Source organism: Passer domesticus, chromosome 19, assembly GCF_036417665.1.
Source record: "Passer domesticus isolate bPasDom1 chromosome 19, bPasDom1.hap1, whole genome shotgun sequence".
NCBI classification, from domain to species: Eukaryota; Metazoa; Chordata; class Aves; order Passeriformes; family Passeridae; genus Passer; species Passer domesticus.
The window spans coordinates 4,230,454-4,246,812 of record NC_087492.1 but is presented as its reverse complement, the minus strand read 5'-3'; the positions used below and the strand labels follow the sequence as shown (position 1 = coordinate 4,246,812).

The window sequence follows — 16,359 nt, the reverse complement described above, 5'->3', positions numbered from 1 at the left end:
TTGTCTAGGTTTTAACACGAATAAAAAGCAAAACTGCCCTGGTTTTATTTCTACACTGTTAAAAAGTCTGGGGTGCACATCATTGTCCAGAAGGAATGTGACAGTCAAAAGCAGATTCTATTATTTACAAAATAAAATCCTCCTGCTTTGGAAGTGACCATGCAGCTGAAAGAGGCAGGGGCCAATGCCAAGAAACAAAACCCCTGCAATGTGTTGTCAATACCAGATTTTGAGCTGGTTTGCATATAACTACTGAAATTTATGGCAAAAAAGTCATGAGCAATTTGCATTTTTGTACTCAGCAGTAAAATTTGCACACCACAATTTTTATTATAAATATATAATCCATCCTGTTTGATGGAAAATTTAAATGTTTACACCTTTCCCAAGAGACACTGCAGCAAGTAATGATTTTGTAGAACACAAGCTTTGCACCAGATGCAATTATTTAACATCTTAAGTAACTGCAAAATTATGTAGGGTTTGCAGTGCTCTTCAAACCACAAGCAAGAAGTTTTCTGTAATACAGTCTCATTTCCTCTACCAGAACTTCTCCCAGCCTTGCATTTCTAAGCAGGGCATGGTCAATTCAGCAGCCTCAGAGTAACCAAGTTTATTCAGGAGGAGGCCAAGTACCCTGGGGACTGCTTCCAAAGGCGAGGCAAAGCTTAGAAGTTACTCATTGAGGAATTTTAGAAAGGATTATAAAAATATGTTGCTCTGTTGCTTTACAACCACCAGACCTGAGCCACTCCACACAAGCCTGACAGTGAGCAGGCTGGAACTGCATGAGAAGTGACACACAGCTCTGTCACGTGCTCTTCAGTGACTGCTCCCACCCAACCTGCACAAAGGCTTTGCTGGTGTGAGCCTTGAGCTGGCGTGGGGAGGGAAAAGGAAGAGAATGCCATATGTGAACGTTTATTCTAGCAACATTTGAGCTGTGGGCAGTTACTCCAGCATCTACCAACATTTCTGACTTTATGTTTCTACACTAAAAGTGGTTATATAACTCTATTATATACCTTGCTATAATTTAGCAAGTTTTTTGGGTACAGCTCAGGATCCCTGGCATATCCAAGTCTGTAACTATCCTGTGTCAGACCAACAGATCCTAAGCAGATTCACCTTCCCAAGCCCACATTTCTCCAACATCAAGGCTGTGCAGCTGAAGACTCCAACACCTGCAGTAGGGGACACAGCCACTGCCTGTTACTCTGGATTAGATCCCAGAGAGCTGCTCTTGTGAGAAGGACTGACTACCTTGCAATCCAAATGGCCATTTGAAACAAACCAGTGGTTTTACAGCAGCACTGGGGTTTTAAAGCAGCAGCTGTTGAAACAGCGAGGCAGCAGCCAAGTGATATAAAGCTACTGTTGCTTTCAAGAATTCAACTGACCTACTATCCTGCTTGTCAGGACAGAGTTCCCCACTCAAGCATAGGCAGACAGCAAAAATACATCCCATGGCTCCTATAAAGAGACCTGAGACAGAGGAGACCTGAGAAACTTCTGCTGGCTCTCCACAGAGAGCCCAATTCCCAGTCAAACGAGGGCACACTGCTACAGCCTTGAGATTTCGAATGAGGTTTAACCTGAGCTTTTCTCAGCCCCGGGGCCAAGGTCAGTGGCTCAGCACGTACCTGAAGGTGGTGCTGGTGAACAGAATCTGTTTGTGGACCCAACAGCTGAGATGCCATCTCCTGCAGCCTGGGGAGGGGTGAGAGCCCGGGTGGCACTGAGCGGGGAGCCCCCGGCCCGCAGCTCCGCCGTCAGCGGCGGCCCGATCTGCGTCTGCACATTCTTCCTTTGCAAAGTGCTGGTGGTCTCCAGGCTGCCACAGGAGCTCGATATGGACGTAGGCAAACTCGTGACCGGCGCGGATCCCCTTTGTGCACAAGAAACAGGTCCTGCTACGTTCTCTGTTTTGACAATGGTTCCAATGGTGTGATTCACAAGTCCGCAACTCGCCGGGGGCGTGAGGGGCCGAGGCCACGTTTGCCGGTGAGACAAAACAGGTATTGTGTTCCCAGAGCCCGTGAGCCTCTGGGAGTCAGTCAACTGTGCTGAGGATTCGGATGAGACGCCATAGAAATGAGGCCCGTTCACTTTAATGTCAGAGGCTGTCGGCCCGTTCGAAGTCCCGCAAGAAGACGCCTTCTTGGATTTATCTATACAAGAGCTGCAGTTAACATCTTCCTGTGACAAAGTCTGCTGGGATTGCGAGGAGCTCAAGGAATTCTGGGTGGTAATCCCTGAGGTGCAGGATGACATGGAATAGAGGGAAGGTGTGGGTGCCTTGTCAGCTGCCTGGTAAGGGTTGGCGAGTGAGCCATCTGCCACAATAACAGGCTTAATATCAGCCTTCTCTGTTTGTTCAGAGTCCCAAAGTGAAGTCATCTGCTTAGCAGATAAATGTTTCAATATGCTGCACTGGAGCGCAACAACACTACAGAGCCACTGGAAGGGAGAAAAAAATAAATATGCAGGTTAGCTCTGGAGGCAGCAGTGCTCCAACCTCTACAGTTGCTCCATCATTCACCCAGCTAGAGGAAATTCAGCTGCTGACTGCTTAGATGCAGTGTGGAACTACAGCATCTGCTCTGGAGCTCATCTACAATTAGGAGAAAATTTTGTCCAGAGGTATAAAAGCGTAATCAAAATTATGTAATGTTTATCTCCATGCTGGAGGTAGAACAGAGAGGGGCTGAGATTTAAGGAGGGAGAAGGCAGCATTTCCTCACTTCCAAACTTCTCCTTCTCTTCACTTGTTAAATGCTGCAAGTCTTCAGCCTCAGGTTACAAACACACCTTCACTAATTTGGGCTTCTAGCCAAACACAACCCTCCAACTTACTCTACAGCATGTTGGAAGGAAATGCTGCTCTACCTCAGGTATAGGGAGTAGAAAGCTGGGGTGGAGAGCACTTTCCTTTTACACAAAGTGGAGGAAGACCAAAAGATTTATTCTAAGTTTTAGGCTCCATGGTGGATGTGCACCTGTCACATAAAAGAAGCTTGTCTGTGCTAAAAGAAGGACTTGATTTCTCCACTGATAGCAACTTAACATGCCTTTACACTGTGGAATCTGGCCAGAAGTTTCATACAAGATTTAAACACTCATTTGACCTTGATTTACATGCCCAATTCCATCTGCAATAAAAAGCGACCCAGAAAAGGGACGTTAACTTATAAATAAACGTGTCAGAGAGCAGCCTTACATAATCAAAGTGCAAAGTATTTCCCCTCAGCCACGAAATAAAGATGACGTCTAGACAGAAGGCCCTCGACTCCACTCTTAAGGCCAGAGGACTATTGCACCACTTCCCTGAAGTGTCAAATGAGGAATTTTACATCTCACCTGGAAAGTCAAAGTGAAGTTTTAATGCACAAAGGTGTCAGAGACAAGACAAGCTATCACCTTCACACACGAGCTTGAGATTGGTTTCCTAGACAACTGCTCCATCACGACTGAAGTGGAAGGGGATCTTTGTACCAAAGCAACTACACGCACAGAGTCCAAGCATTTGACTTAATTTACCTCCTGTTGTTCTGTCTGGCTGGCTAAGTGCTCAGTGTTCAAAAGGTGCTTCTGCAAGGGTTCCTCAGGGATCCCGTTACAGATCAGCTCGCCATCTCTGATTGCTGCAGGCGCGAGTAACGGGGGTGGAAGCCGGTACTGGGACTTTATAGCATCAGGAACCTGCATTGTGGAGAAAGAAGATCACACATGAGAACAATTATTTAAGAATGACTAGTTAAACCAAGTGCTTGATCAGCACTAAACTTTGCATTTGCTGCTTTCTCACCCAAAGGAACCCTGCAGATACATTGGAAGTATCAAGGACTGAGTACTTTAAATTGATGTAGCCATGCTGAAATTAATAGGTTTTATTCCCTTAGGTCAGGCATGACTTTGGTACAACATGGTGGCTACAGCATAAGAGAAGTCATGAAAAAACAGCCAAGGGAAGTCTGTATGGCAGTTTTCAGGCATCCTACAAACAAACAGAGCCCCAAATCTGACTGTAGGGCCACCTTCAGGAAATTTTGTGTTGTACTTTTTATGCTTGTGCTAGATTTAAGTGCTTACTTGTACCAATTGAGCCTTATAGTTGAAGGAAAGAAATCATATTCCTACAGGTAGTGAGTGCTGACTCCCAGATCTCTCACCAACACAATCACTCAGACTCTGTCTTCTTCCTCCTGCCCCAAGGATTATACTGGTTTCCCTTCCAAACTAAAACACATACACAGGGGTTTTCACCCACCACTACTTGTTACACATACCTTCAGACCTTTCCTCTTCACTGACTGAAGAACTCTGCGATTCGGAGGGTGTTTCTTATGGATTCGGTTTAAGAAATCCACTTTGACAACATGCTGAGATATGGTGTCCTGGAACCGGTCAAATACTCGGCACCGATTACTCAGGGTCAAGTTCTTCTGGTTCAGCTGGGTGATCAGATAATGCCACAGGAGTTAGGGATCTGCAGGTCACTCTAAGGCACCCTAAGACTTTCATAATGCCTCGTAGCACTGGCAGTACAGCATCAGCTCAGCTTTAGACTATTTGTTTCCTGCAGCACTAACCATTTCTGTTAAAGGGCACATTGCTGGAGATGAATACAAAAGCATTTAGAGGCCGACTAAGAAGTATCAATGCTCTCAGAAGCAGTTTGTCTGGGAAAAAGCTCTTTGTTTCAGCCCCCTGTTTCCTGAGTATTTAAGTCTCAAGTACACTGCTTTTCCAAAAATGAAAACTCCCTCTTGGAATGAAACTTTTTTGGGTTAAGCATGCAAAGAATTACTTCCCCTATTTGTAGCACTGTGCTGCTTTGTATCCCAGTTCTGGAAGCTCATCTAGATCTTAAAGAGTCCAGTCAAAAACTAGACATGCTGTCAGTGAGCCACAATCTGAGCTGTCAGCTTCAGTTACAGGAAGGAGTTCCCCCATCTTTATATCTTATTGCAGAGAGCAGCATCACATTCCTTTGGAGAGTGCGTTGCTTGCAGCAGGAGCTTTACAAGCGTTACAGGGAGCAATAAGAGCTCAGAAGCTGTTTTACATTTGTTGTGCTTTGTCCTTTAATGGACCTGCCAGGTTCCACTCCAGCATCCGGTTACCATACTGCAATCATAGTCCTGCTTACCACCACGTGTTCTATGTGATTTGGGCACATCCATCTACCCAGAGGCATGGCAGTAAGCGGTGGCTCCAGACAATCCATGTGGAACAGGAGTGGGCAATAATCACACTGGATTAGAGGTGCCACTCTGCAGCTCCTGAGAAGAGAGAGCCAAATCTTATTCCCTGTACAGAGTATAAATAGAACATTTGGGCAAGCTTGGCTGACCACTTCAGTTTATCTTCTACACTGTTGTTTGCAACAAAAAGTAGGATTTCTGATTTGTAACTTGATTCTTTAAGATCCACTCGAGGCAAAAGCCTTTATTTGAAGGAAAATTCAGAGATCAAAAGGAAATCTCAGATTTAGGTAATTTCAAGTTTCCTTAGAGGAATTATGTGTGATGCTGGGACATGTACATCAACAAGATGTTCTCAGAACAAGTCTCAAATACCAGAAAAACAACTACACCTGAATCCCCAGGCTTTAACAAAGCCTTTGCTCTATGACAAAGTCATCAGTTGTTCTCCACAAAAGCCCACCTGAATCTCCATTCCACTTTGAGAAATTCACTCTGACTGGGTTTCTGAAATAAAGGTTTCATTTTCACTGACATTTTCAATTGGGATTGATCTATGCATTTTTTTATGCAGTGTTACAAAACCCATCAGTATTTTGTACTGGTTTTCAGATTTACAATTTCAGCACAATATTCCTATTTGCCTTGGGCTTATAAATCTCTCAGTACATTTCTATTTCCTAAAGGTCACCTCCTTACACACTTCCTTCACAAACCATAAACAAACATCACCATTTACTAAACCACCATTACTTCAGAATATTTCTTTGCAGAAAAACACTGAAGACAAGATGGCTCAATCTTGTCAATCTTCAGGCTACATTTCAGAGCCCTTTACAGCTGGACCTACACTTGCTGTGGTGAACACCTGTTATTTAGCAAAGATGAATATTCTCCCAGTTGTTTAGAGGACTGTAAGTAAGTGATGTAGGAGAATGGAAAAGGAAACAGGTAATCTACTTTTTTAAGCAAGAACTTTGCTCCTGTGAAGGCTGAAGCCACACTGAACAGCTTCCCTGGAAGGACAAGTACCTGTTGCATGTGAAGCAGACCTTCACCGGCAAGGGAACCAAACCATTGTGGTCTAACTCGTGTTGTGCTTTCTTGACATTCTTTCCTGTGGTTTCTTCCTTTCTCCTCCTCTTACTAGTACCTGAAAAGGAAATTTTAAAAAGCTTTGTGTTATCCACATAGCAGAGGTTTGCCTTCTGGTAGATACATATAATCATCTCAGAAAAGTCAAAGATTGCTGCTTAAGGAACCTCTATCAACCACTAAATCTAGCCTTAAGTGACAGAGACTGTCTTTAAAGGCAGATATATTTCACACTTAGTACTTTCAGTGACACCCTATACATTTAGTCACTACTTTGTTACTATATTACTGCATCATAAATCAAAATCAAGTATTTTGACAACTGATTTTTTTTTCATATTGATGATCTAGTCTAAGGTGAGATCAACAAGCATCTATCACAAGTTCTGATGGACATGATGTGTAGTTGCAGTGTCCCCACAGATTTGGAAAGCACCTGCTGCTAGGCAGCTGGAGGAGAGCCAGAGGTACCTCTGCTTTCACCAGCGAGCACCACTGGAGCCACAACTGTCACAGAGTCAGGAGGGAAAAGAGGAAAGATGGCAGCAGGATGCAACTGCAGACATCTTCACTACAGCAGACAAGGCCCTGCTCACCTGGAAGTGCTGTGGTGCAGGTCAGTTCATTCGGCAGCTGGAACTGCGTTGGGTTCCTTTCCATGGCAGCAGCAATAAGAAGCTCAAAGGGTCGCTTCAGCTGGGGCTGCCCACAGTCCATTTCTGCAATGGCAGAGTCATCATCCACGTCAATTATGTCCTCATCGACATCATTCTGCTCTGAGTTGGGGGTCTCGGTGCTGGCATTGGATGTGGGAGTGCCAGGCCGGCTCGCTCTCCTTTCCAAGATCCTGGCATGCGCATTAGCCCTGATGCTGCTGCTAGACCTGTCCAACAGGTCTGCGTCACTGGTGGGGGAGGTGGTCCTTTTCCCAGATTTGTCCACCAATCCATTTACCTGCCCCAGCTCTTTCTTCTGTTCTCGCTTCTGCACGACATGAATAGGCAGGCTTATCATGGAGGCCACAAACAAAGCACATCAACCTTGACAAAAATGTGATTGAAGACAAACAGCATCTGAAAACGCTTGAGCCACGCACTACAACTTCCCCCTTGCAGTCATTAGAGCCTCGATCAAGAACAGTCTGATGGCAGCTAAGGTACAGGTGACAGAACAGCTGAGGAGAACCAAGCGTGGGGAAGAACATTACCATGTGTCTCTCCTTTCAGGGCAGCTATACTTGAGTCCAGATCAGGACAACATTTCACAGCATCTAGTCCTAAACATCTGAAAATCAGACAAGTGTTTACTTTGCTACCAACACTGAGAAACTCGACAGCAAACTGTTCACTGTTGATGCACTTTACTAACCCTGGCACTGCATACAAACCCATCAGAGGCTGAGAAGGTCAGCTTGAGAATACAAGCACAACATACAAACAAAACTCTGCTATCTCCTGATGACAGGAATCTTGAACAAGGTGCAGCAGAGGAAAACTACAGATTGCCATCACCACAAGATCCATTTTGCAACAGAGGAGACGTTGTATGGCCTGGGATGGGCAACTGTGCACTGTTCCAGCATCACCCATATGGAGGAACCAATCTACTCCATCACTAACACGGTCTGCAAAGGGAGCAAAGTGTTTTCAGGCAATTTTTAATATAGAAAAGTTGGGTATATTCTCCTTTTCTCTCTCTTTTTACTTTATTATTTGTTTTTTGAGTTGTGACCTTCATTTCTATTGTTGGCAGATGGCTGAACAGTGCCCTGGAAACATAACAAGGCAATCACTTCATGAACAAAAGGCTGAGCACACAGTTTTCTTCCAATCTGTTTTGGGTGTCACTTCAAGGGAACAGTTGCTAGATAGCTTGGTGCAGTTTCTAAACCCTCTGCTATGCAGCCCTACGTGGTCACAGCAATAAGATGTTTACATTGTGCAAGACAGCTTCCTGGAGAAAGAGCATCAAGGCAAAAAAATAAAAGACAAGCTACAATATTGCCCAATCATCTCCTTCCCATCCTGTTCAACAGCCCAGGAAATCATAACTCACTGTGATTTCACCCTCTGCTGATGTACAACTGCTGTGAAGTCAATCTTCTAAAAAACACATATTAAGTAGAATCAGAGCCCTGATGGCAAAGCTGTATTAACGTGACTGCCATTCTGCCTGTAGACAGCTCACCTCCTCAAGCACAGGAGCCATTCCCATTTCCTCTGTGCCTCAGCTCTCCCTCCTTTCCAGAAATGGGGGAAAGGAAAACAGTTTAAAAGGTACAGATTGACAAGAAGGTATCAGGCACTTCAGTTTTACTTCCTAGTAGTGAGGTTAAAATATCCTTAGGTTTCTTTAAGCCCTTTCCTAACAAAGCCCTTTGCAAACATGAGCACAAAGAAGCAGCTCTGGTTGTCTAAGCACACACGAAGGGAGAGGCAGGTATAAACCACAGGATTCAGGTTTCAGAGGGCCATTTGGAAGGGCAGGGATTGTGTCTGTCCCGAGAGGCTTTACCTTGCGGCGCACGGTGCAGCGGTGGCACATCCACTCCCCCGGCGGCAGCATCTCCTCGCTGAGCGGAGGGTTGCTACAAGAGAAACACAAAGCAAAGCTTTACTGTTATTTACTGTCATTTCTGGAACTCTTCTCACGTACACAGCCAGAGTCAGGGCAGCTCTGCAGTTCCACTCCCAGGCACTTCCTTTAATTTATGGTGAAGCTCCCTGGATTCGCTCTCCCATACATCCACTTAGCCAGACACCTCCAAGAAGCCAGTCTTCCATGACACCCATCTCAGCTCCACGGTTTCAGAGCACTCTCAGACTTGAACAGCAAAGATAAGTGGAAGATTCACTGGTGTGCCACACACATACCTCCCCCCCAAACACCACACCTCCTTAAATAACTTGGTTACTCCATGTGAGACTACACAGATTCCAGTGCAGCAAGCACAGTCATACATCCAGGCATTTCCATCCCTTGAATTTGCAGTGAGTCCAACTGAACGAGCTGCCATGAGGTTTACCCACCACCTCCCATGTACTCCATCCCTGGGCACACTTACTTAATGGTAGAAACCACCTTCTATCTTAAGACAACCCAAATACTCTTACAAGTGTCACCATATCCAGCTTGCCTTGGCTACGAAGCACAGGATACATCCTACTCACATGGATCTGCACTTACTATAAAAGCTGTATCACACTGAAATGACATTCTCATTTTGATGCTAGAAATAAACCAAAGCAAATTAGACTAAGGAGTAAGGAGGACTATTTTGAGAAACACTTTTCCTCAGTAAAAGGCAGAGCAGCATATGTTAGATGATACATTTTCCTTACAGATCCTACTACTAACTCAAGTACTTTCCAACACCTCTTTATCATTAAGATTTGTTATTTGAGCAAACTGCTGAGTGTGGCAGGGAAAATGTACCTGCTGGCAAAACCCAGCCATTTACCATGCAGTGTGGCTTAACATAATACTTCTCAAAGTTCTCCTGAGTTTTGCTAGAGGCAGCTCTTAGCAAGTCTGCTCTCTTGTGCTGAACACATGGATGCACTACCACAGGATCTGGAAGCTCCATTTCCCACTGACTGGGAAACATATTTCAAGGATCCACTGGGACTGACTGGGTTACAAGGGGATCAAGAAGTACAGTAGCTTATAAGGCTGGCCCAAGAAAGCCACACAAGCATGGGAAGCTAGATGTTGGTTCATGGCAGGAATCTCTACACTGTTTATTGCACCTACAAATACCAAACCAAATCTCAGTTAAGCTTTCCAGTCTCCAGCCCTGACAAGCCAGGGAGGATAAGATGCACACTTGCTGGCCAGGAAGAGCTGTGCTTTGCAGCAAAGGGAGAGTCTGTCTTCCTCCAGAATCTTGCTCCTAGCACAGGGAAATGGCACAGGATCCCAGCCCAGGCTCCCAAGCCCGGACTGTGAAAACAAACACACTTCCTTTGTTTAAACAGAGTCCCGGCGAGCCTTGCCCCGAGCTGGCCCGTGTGCCAGCGACTGCCTCTGCAGGTACTGCAGCCATCCGGGGTCACACTCCCTCTTGCAACACTGTGCCTGGAAGACTGAAGAAGAACACAGCAAGAGCCAAGCTGGTAATAACCTCAGCATTTCTGGTGTCAGGCTCCGGGGAATTCAGTAGAGCCAACACATCTGGCAGCCATTTTGAGGAGGAGTGCAGGGTTTCAGAGGCCTCCGTGTTCCAGGCGCTCCAGAAACGCAGCGCTCTGCATATATGCACTGACATACCTGCAGCTTATGTTTCTCATTTCCTGGAGGGCTTGGATGAACAAGAGATCAGGCTCTAGATGAGAGCACCAAAGCCTCCACTGCTGGCTGCTTCACCTCAAATGTTTGGATGAAGCAGTAGCTCCCTGCCCCAAACGAATCTTTTGCTAACAGAAGCAGGGAAGGGGGGTGGAAGGAGGAGAGTAACAAATGATCCCCGTGTGCTTGCTGCAGCATAAATCCAAGCTGAATCCTAAGGTGCATCCTGCAACAGCTCAGGTTTTACTCTTGCTAGAAAACAAGCTCTTAGATCTGCATCTGCAGCAAGTATGGATTCATGTGGCCCATTCCCCTCTCCCCTCCCAACACCCCAGGGCAAAAAAACCACAGACTTTGATTTGTTCCTAGTGAAATTTCACCCTCTGAAGCTCCCGACGAGCGTGCCTGGACTGCTGGGAACACGTCTGCCCCATTCCGCCGCGGCGTGCCAGGGATCCACACGCTGCCAGATGCCTCTGGTTATTTGTTTTAACTGTTACCTCAATCTTACGCATTTTACAATGAAACAATTAATACCACAGTGAGCCTTGAGAGGTGCCTGGAAGAGTCAGAACAGGTTTCTTCTGCAAGTGTGTATGTTATTGTCCCATTTGCTGGGTTTGAACCATGAAATCCTACATACGCCGTACTATTAAAGAAGCATTTTAATGAATGCTGCTACTCAAAGGCCTGTGGAAGGAGGGGAAAAGATTCGTTTCAGAGCAGCAGAAAGGTTTTAGTGCTCAGACAAGCCTCCTGAGGTTTTCTGCTCACTGTCAGGGCCAAGCTGCGATAGCAAGTGTATTAAAAGACTGATTCTGCCTCTCCTGGTTAATGAACTGTTCATCAACGCAGCTCACCATGCTAACAAAGACTGATGAAGCCTGCTCCTGCACTGCTGGCCTCGCAGCAAGCAGAGAGCACTGCCTGGGTCTCAGCAGAAAGCCAGGGAAGAGCTAAAGAATGCTGTTTTAATTGACTAGGTATGACCACATTCTTCAACCTTTTACTGTAAGCATAAAAGAAACGGATTTTTAAATCTGAGCAAGATACTTGATCTTCATAAGCAAGGTAAGAATTAGCACTTTGGCAGGAGCACCACGGCCCTTTTCTCCCTATCTTTCATGGGTTCATTAGCATGCACAGCTCCAGCCGCCAGTGTTTGCTGCCAACAGGACCTGGAATTGTACAGCTCCCACTTTATCTTCGGTTACAGCACATCTCCTTTCAACTACACACCAGTCAGTTGCACTTTTCAGTACATTTTCACTAATCCTTCATTTCAGAAAGTTTCCCCTTCTGTCATCACAGACAAGAGTGGTGGCCTCTGCTGTTTACCTGGGGGGTTTGGTGTGACCCAAATCAAACCTGCTCAGCAGAATGTGTTTCTGCATTTAAAACAAAGACAGCTCTGAAAAACACAGGCTGACTTAAAAACACCTGGAAGACTAACTCATACAAAGCCTCTGAAAATTAAAGGAGATGTTTATCACTGTCTAGTCAAAAACCACCACACTGCCTACGAAGTCACTTGCCATATAATATCTGTCTCATGCCTTTTCTCAGAAAGTTAACTATCTCCTGAAATTCCTATCAGATGCATTGTCAAGCATTGCTCTGCCATGGCCAGAATGCAATGCTCTATCCCTTAAATAAAACTTAAATGGCTATGACAAAATAAAAAAATCTTCAAGAGCATATTAGGAGTTTTTATCAAGCAAACAATAGCACCAAGCCACTTAGCTTTTCAATTTCACACTCTGGGGCTCTCATACATCAGAAGCCTGTTGTCAAGTCTAAATCCTGTAATTACTCCTCACTTTGCTGACCTCAATAAATAGGTAAACAAGTGCTCCAAGGAATGGCACCTTCTCCAATACAAACTGGGCCGTAGCTCTCAAAGGAACCAGTTATAAGCAGACCTGAGGTTATTTACACACTGCATTCCTGGCCATCTTGCGTCAAAGGCACGTTGACACTACTTTTGGACCCACCAGGATACAGCCAGCTACCAGCTGGGATAATGGTGGCAGGAAAACAAACCAGTGCCTGCTGAAGCTTTCTTCAATAACTCCTCTTTCACGTCAGTTGTTTTCAACAATTGGACATAAAATATTTTTTTTTCCTATGCGGAGGAAAAATAGTAACACCATGAAAAAATGTAGGCAAACACATTTTTTCCTTCTCAGGAAACTTGATTAACTGACCAAGACTCAGTGACAGGATGATAATGAAGGATGCTAGATATGTTTGCCAGATAAGGGAAGAAGGCTTTCAACTCTTCTATGGGACTCCTATTTATCCCTATGATGGATAGAGCTACAGCTGTTCTAGCAGCTTCATAAAGAACAAGGCTCCCTGGCTTCCTACAGCAGGGCCTCAATGGCAGCTAAAACAAACCAGGAAACCAACCTCACTGTCAGGGCATTACAAGAGCCCCATTGAGAACAGGGAAAGTTGCATCATTTACAAATTCAGCTTTTTGGAACATTTTTACTGCGCCCAAGTTACATACTTCTGCTCACAGCTGCTCCCAAACCCCGCTGGAGGAGGACACCTGGAACCCTGAGCCTCTACCTTAGACAGAAGAAAACCACACCAAACAAGACAACAGCTGCAGCCTGCAGCAAGTTCCTCCCCATTGCAACTCCCTCACCTTCCTCTTTTACTATTGCATCAACACAAAGCTCCTGAAGACAGAAGTCAGATTTCAATTACCTCAGAGGTGGTTATTAGGAAAACTATCAGCTCCCTCCTTTCCTCCACTGTTATTCCTCAAATTATTCAGTGAAGTCTCCAAGTTCTGCTCATTAACATGGATAAATTGTGACACTCAGCTGTACAACAAGAATCTTACTGGAAAAGCCAAAGATTTCTCAAGCACCAACGCAGAGACCACCAAACTTCAGAAAAGCCCAGCATAATTTTTGTTCTTTACAGACCTCTAAGCATGACCTGATCACATTAAAAATAACAGTTTCAGCAACTTTCTGGCCTCAGTTAGGCTCACACTGTTTATAAGTTATACCTATTTTAAGCCAGCAGCACAATTCACATTAACTACAGAGCATCACCCACTATACTTCTACCTGTGGTGCAACAACTCCTGAGGGAACCTGTGAAAAAAGCTTCACAGCACACAGCATAACTTTGTTTACACTGAAGTGAAAGTCTTGAGCATGGACATAAGTTCTAAATTAGCAACATCCAGCAAGGACTCCTGGACACCCCCAAACAGGTCAGGACATGATTATTTTGGCTGCCACTATGCAAGGAAGGGACCCCAAGTGACTGTTTCACAGGTCACCAATTATCCCATCATCTGGAACGCTGCGTGTGCTTAGTGTGCATCTTTCCAACAGCATGGCCAGAGCTGGAAATAAGGGTTCAGCAACAGACAGAAAACAGAAGCAGGATTAAAACACCATTATATGGCAGACAGCAAAGAATAAGATGTATCCAATGAAAAAATAAAGCTACACTACATTATCTACATGATGCTACAAGAGTGGAGGAAGACTAACTCTTCAAGGTTTAAGTAGCAGCTTTGCTGGGTATGCCAGATCCCAAAATTCCCTTCAGTGTGTGCTGATTTTTACTATCCAGACCTGCCAGTGTGTTCAACATTTCAAGGGCTTGGCCAGCAATCCCAGCCTCTGGCAGCAGCACCACCCTGCTCCTAAGAACCAGGTACCATTTCACACGTGTATCATAAATTTTGTGAGTATTCTGTGAATTTCAATGCCAATGAAATTATTTACTTGAATCCATCAAACCACTCCTGCTACTCCCATCCTGGGAAGAGAACCTCATGGAAGCAGGGTGTTTATCTACCTTACCTCAGCTCCCTTCCTGCCTCCTCCTGTGCCCTCGTGCACAGGCAATCCTGAAGTTCATGGGCAATCAGGGAAGATTCTCCAGGACACGAAGCAGAACTTTTTTGCCTCCAACCTGATGAGCAGGAGGGCCCAATAAACTGGATAAGCTGCATGTAAACATGTGATCACCTGATGTAATTAGTTACCTCTATTTATAGAAAGAACCTGGCCCACAGAGACCATTCCCTAGACAACCTGTTAGTTATTACCCTCATTAATGTCCAGCTGACAAAAAATTAAAGGAAGTATTGTTTTCTAAGATACCAAATTTCCACACATAGGTAAACACATACATATATAAAAACAAATATGTATTAAAGAGTGTATAGTGCCACTAGAACACCAGTGAAGGCTTTTGATTATTATTTTTTAATTAGTTTGACTGGTTATGAACTCTGATATTTGAGACATATTTGCCCAGGGAACCATCCAGCTTTGTATTTATAAGTAGAAACCATGGAAGTTGACAGAAGAATTGTTGACTTTGAAAAATGTGGGTCAGACACAGAAATTCAGACATTTTGCACATCCTGACTCCTGTTTCTTTCCCAGGCATCACTCATGCCTGTGCAGCAGACAATAGTAACAATAGCCTGAATTCAATGTCCAGGTTCATTATTAAGTGTTCAGGTCTTTGCAGCACCATCTTCTTAACAGATTAGAAGTCATCTTCTCAAAGCAGGATGACACATAGGGCAGCATCAGGGAAAAGAAAGGAGGCTGAGGAACAACACAGCCCTGGTGAGAATCACTTCATCCAATTCTGTCTTTAAAGAACAATAAATGAAGAGACATCTCTGGTGGGAAAAAAAATAATCAAAACACAGGTCTGAGAGGTTTCTGAGAAGTGAACACATTCAGCCCCAGCCATACAGAACGTGTTCAAAGGAGACAGGGGTGAAAGGACAGCAGCAATAAGGTGGAAAAAAGGAAAGAAGCACATCAGAAGAGGATGAAGGGCAGGCCCATAAAAGCAAAAGCATGAATTTGTCTTCACACAGGCACAAGCGAAGTGTAATTCTGACATCTACATGTGGACTAGGCTTTCCCAAGAACGCTGGGGAAGAGAGAAAAAAGAACAGAGACAGAAATATCCACCAAAAAAAAAAACCAACAAAAAATCCTTAGAGCAGGGCATACATTCTTTTCTGCCTTTTCCAGATCACCTTCATATCTTGCTCCTGTTGCTATTCTAGACAGAGATCACTGGGAAGTTCACATGATGTCGTGCCCAAAGTCAGAAGCTGTACAGGCAGGTGTTTCACACCAATCACTAGTGCTTGCCAGAAATTCAGCATGGGGTTTTCAGCCTGCTAAATTGTATCCTCAGGCCAGTGCTTTCTGCAGGGTTCAAAGTCAGTAATCTCCAGCTCCATCTAGTTTGCTTCCAGTGATCGTGCAGAGCAGACGTCAGCAGAAATGGGTTAGAGTTGGGTTCAGCACTCGATTCCCCCCAGCTGGCTGAGATGCTCTTTGCCTTTTGTGCTCAAGATCTGATACACCAACAGGAAGAATGATTTATACAACCATTTTTTTTCTCTTTTCCCCCTTCATTTTTGGCTACAGGGAACATTTACTCCATATCCTAAAAAGGTATGTGATTGCATTACAACTGGTATCTGTCAACCCCTTTATTAAAGGGAAGCTACAACACTATTTTTACTCAGCTTACAGAGTTACTGGATACTGCAGTGTTCCTTCGAGGAAGCTGGGCAGACATCTAGTGAGCAGTGGAGCTGGAGACAGCACAAATCGATTACTATAAGAAGGAAAAGCCAGCTCTGACAATCTGTGTCACAAAAATCACAAGTCTAGCCAGTAACCTGACGTGGCAAGATGCTTTTTGCTTACACTCACTTCTTTCATACCCCTGTAACAAAGCCATGTTATAT

The 16,359-nt window shown here is 44.6% G+C and overlaps 1 protein-coding gene across 1 annotated transcript in view; it reads right to left on the bottom strand.

Annotated features, from left to right (window-relative positions):
- Window positions 1-16,359, bottom strand: part of PHF12 (PHD finger protein 12) — a 31,732-nt gene that overhangs the window by 7,913 nt on the left and 7,460 nt on the right. Inside the window, exons 3-9 of the mRNA XM_064394849.1 lie at window positions 8,817-8,889; window positions 6,899-7,286; window positions 6,240-6,360; window positions 5,153-5,285; window positions 4,290-4,454; window positions 3,541-3,702; window positions 1,644-2,460 (exon numbers count right to left, since the gene is read on the bottom strand). Coding sequence (XP_064250919.1) covers window positions 1,644-2,460; window positions 3,541-3,702; window positions 4,290-4,454; window positions 5,153-5,285; window positions 6,240-6,360; window positions 6,899-7,286; window positions 8,817-8,889 — 1,859 coding nt within the window. The remainder of the gene's footprint in view (window positions 1-1,643; window positions 2,461-3,540; window positions 3,703-4,289; window positions 4,455-5,152; window positions 5,286-6,239; window positions 6,361-6,898; window positions 7,287-8,816; window positions 8,890-16,359) is intronic.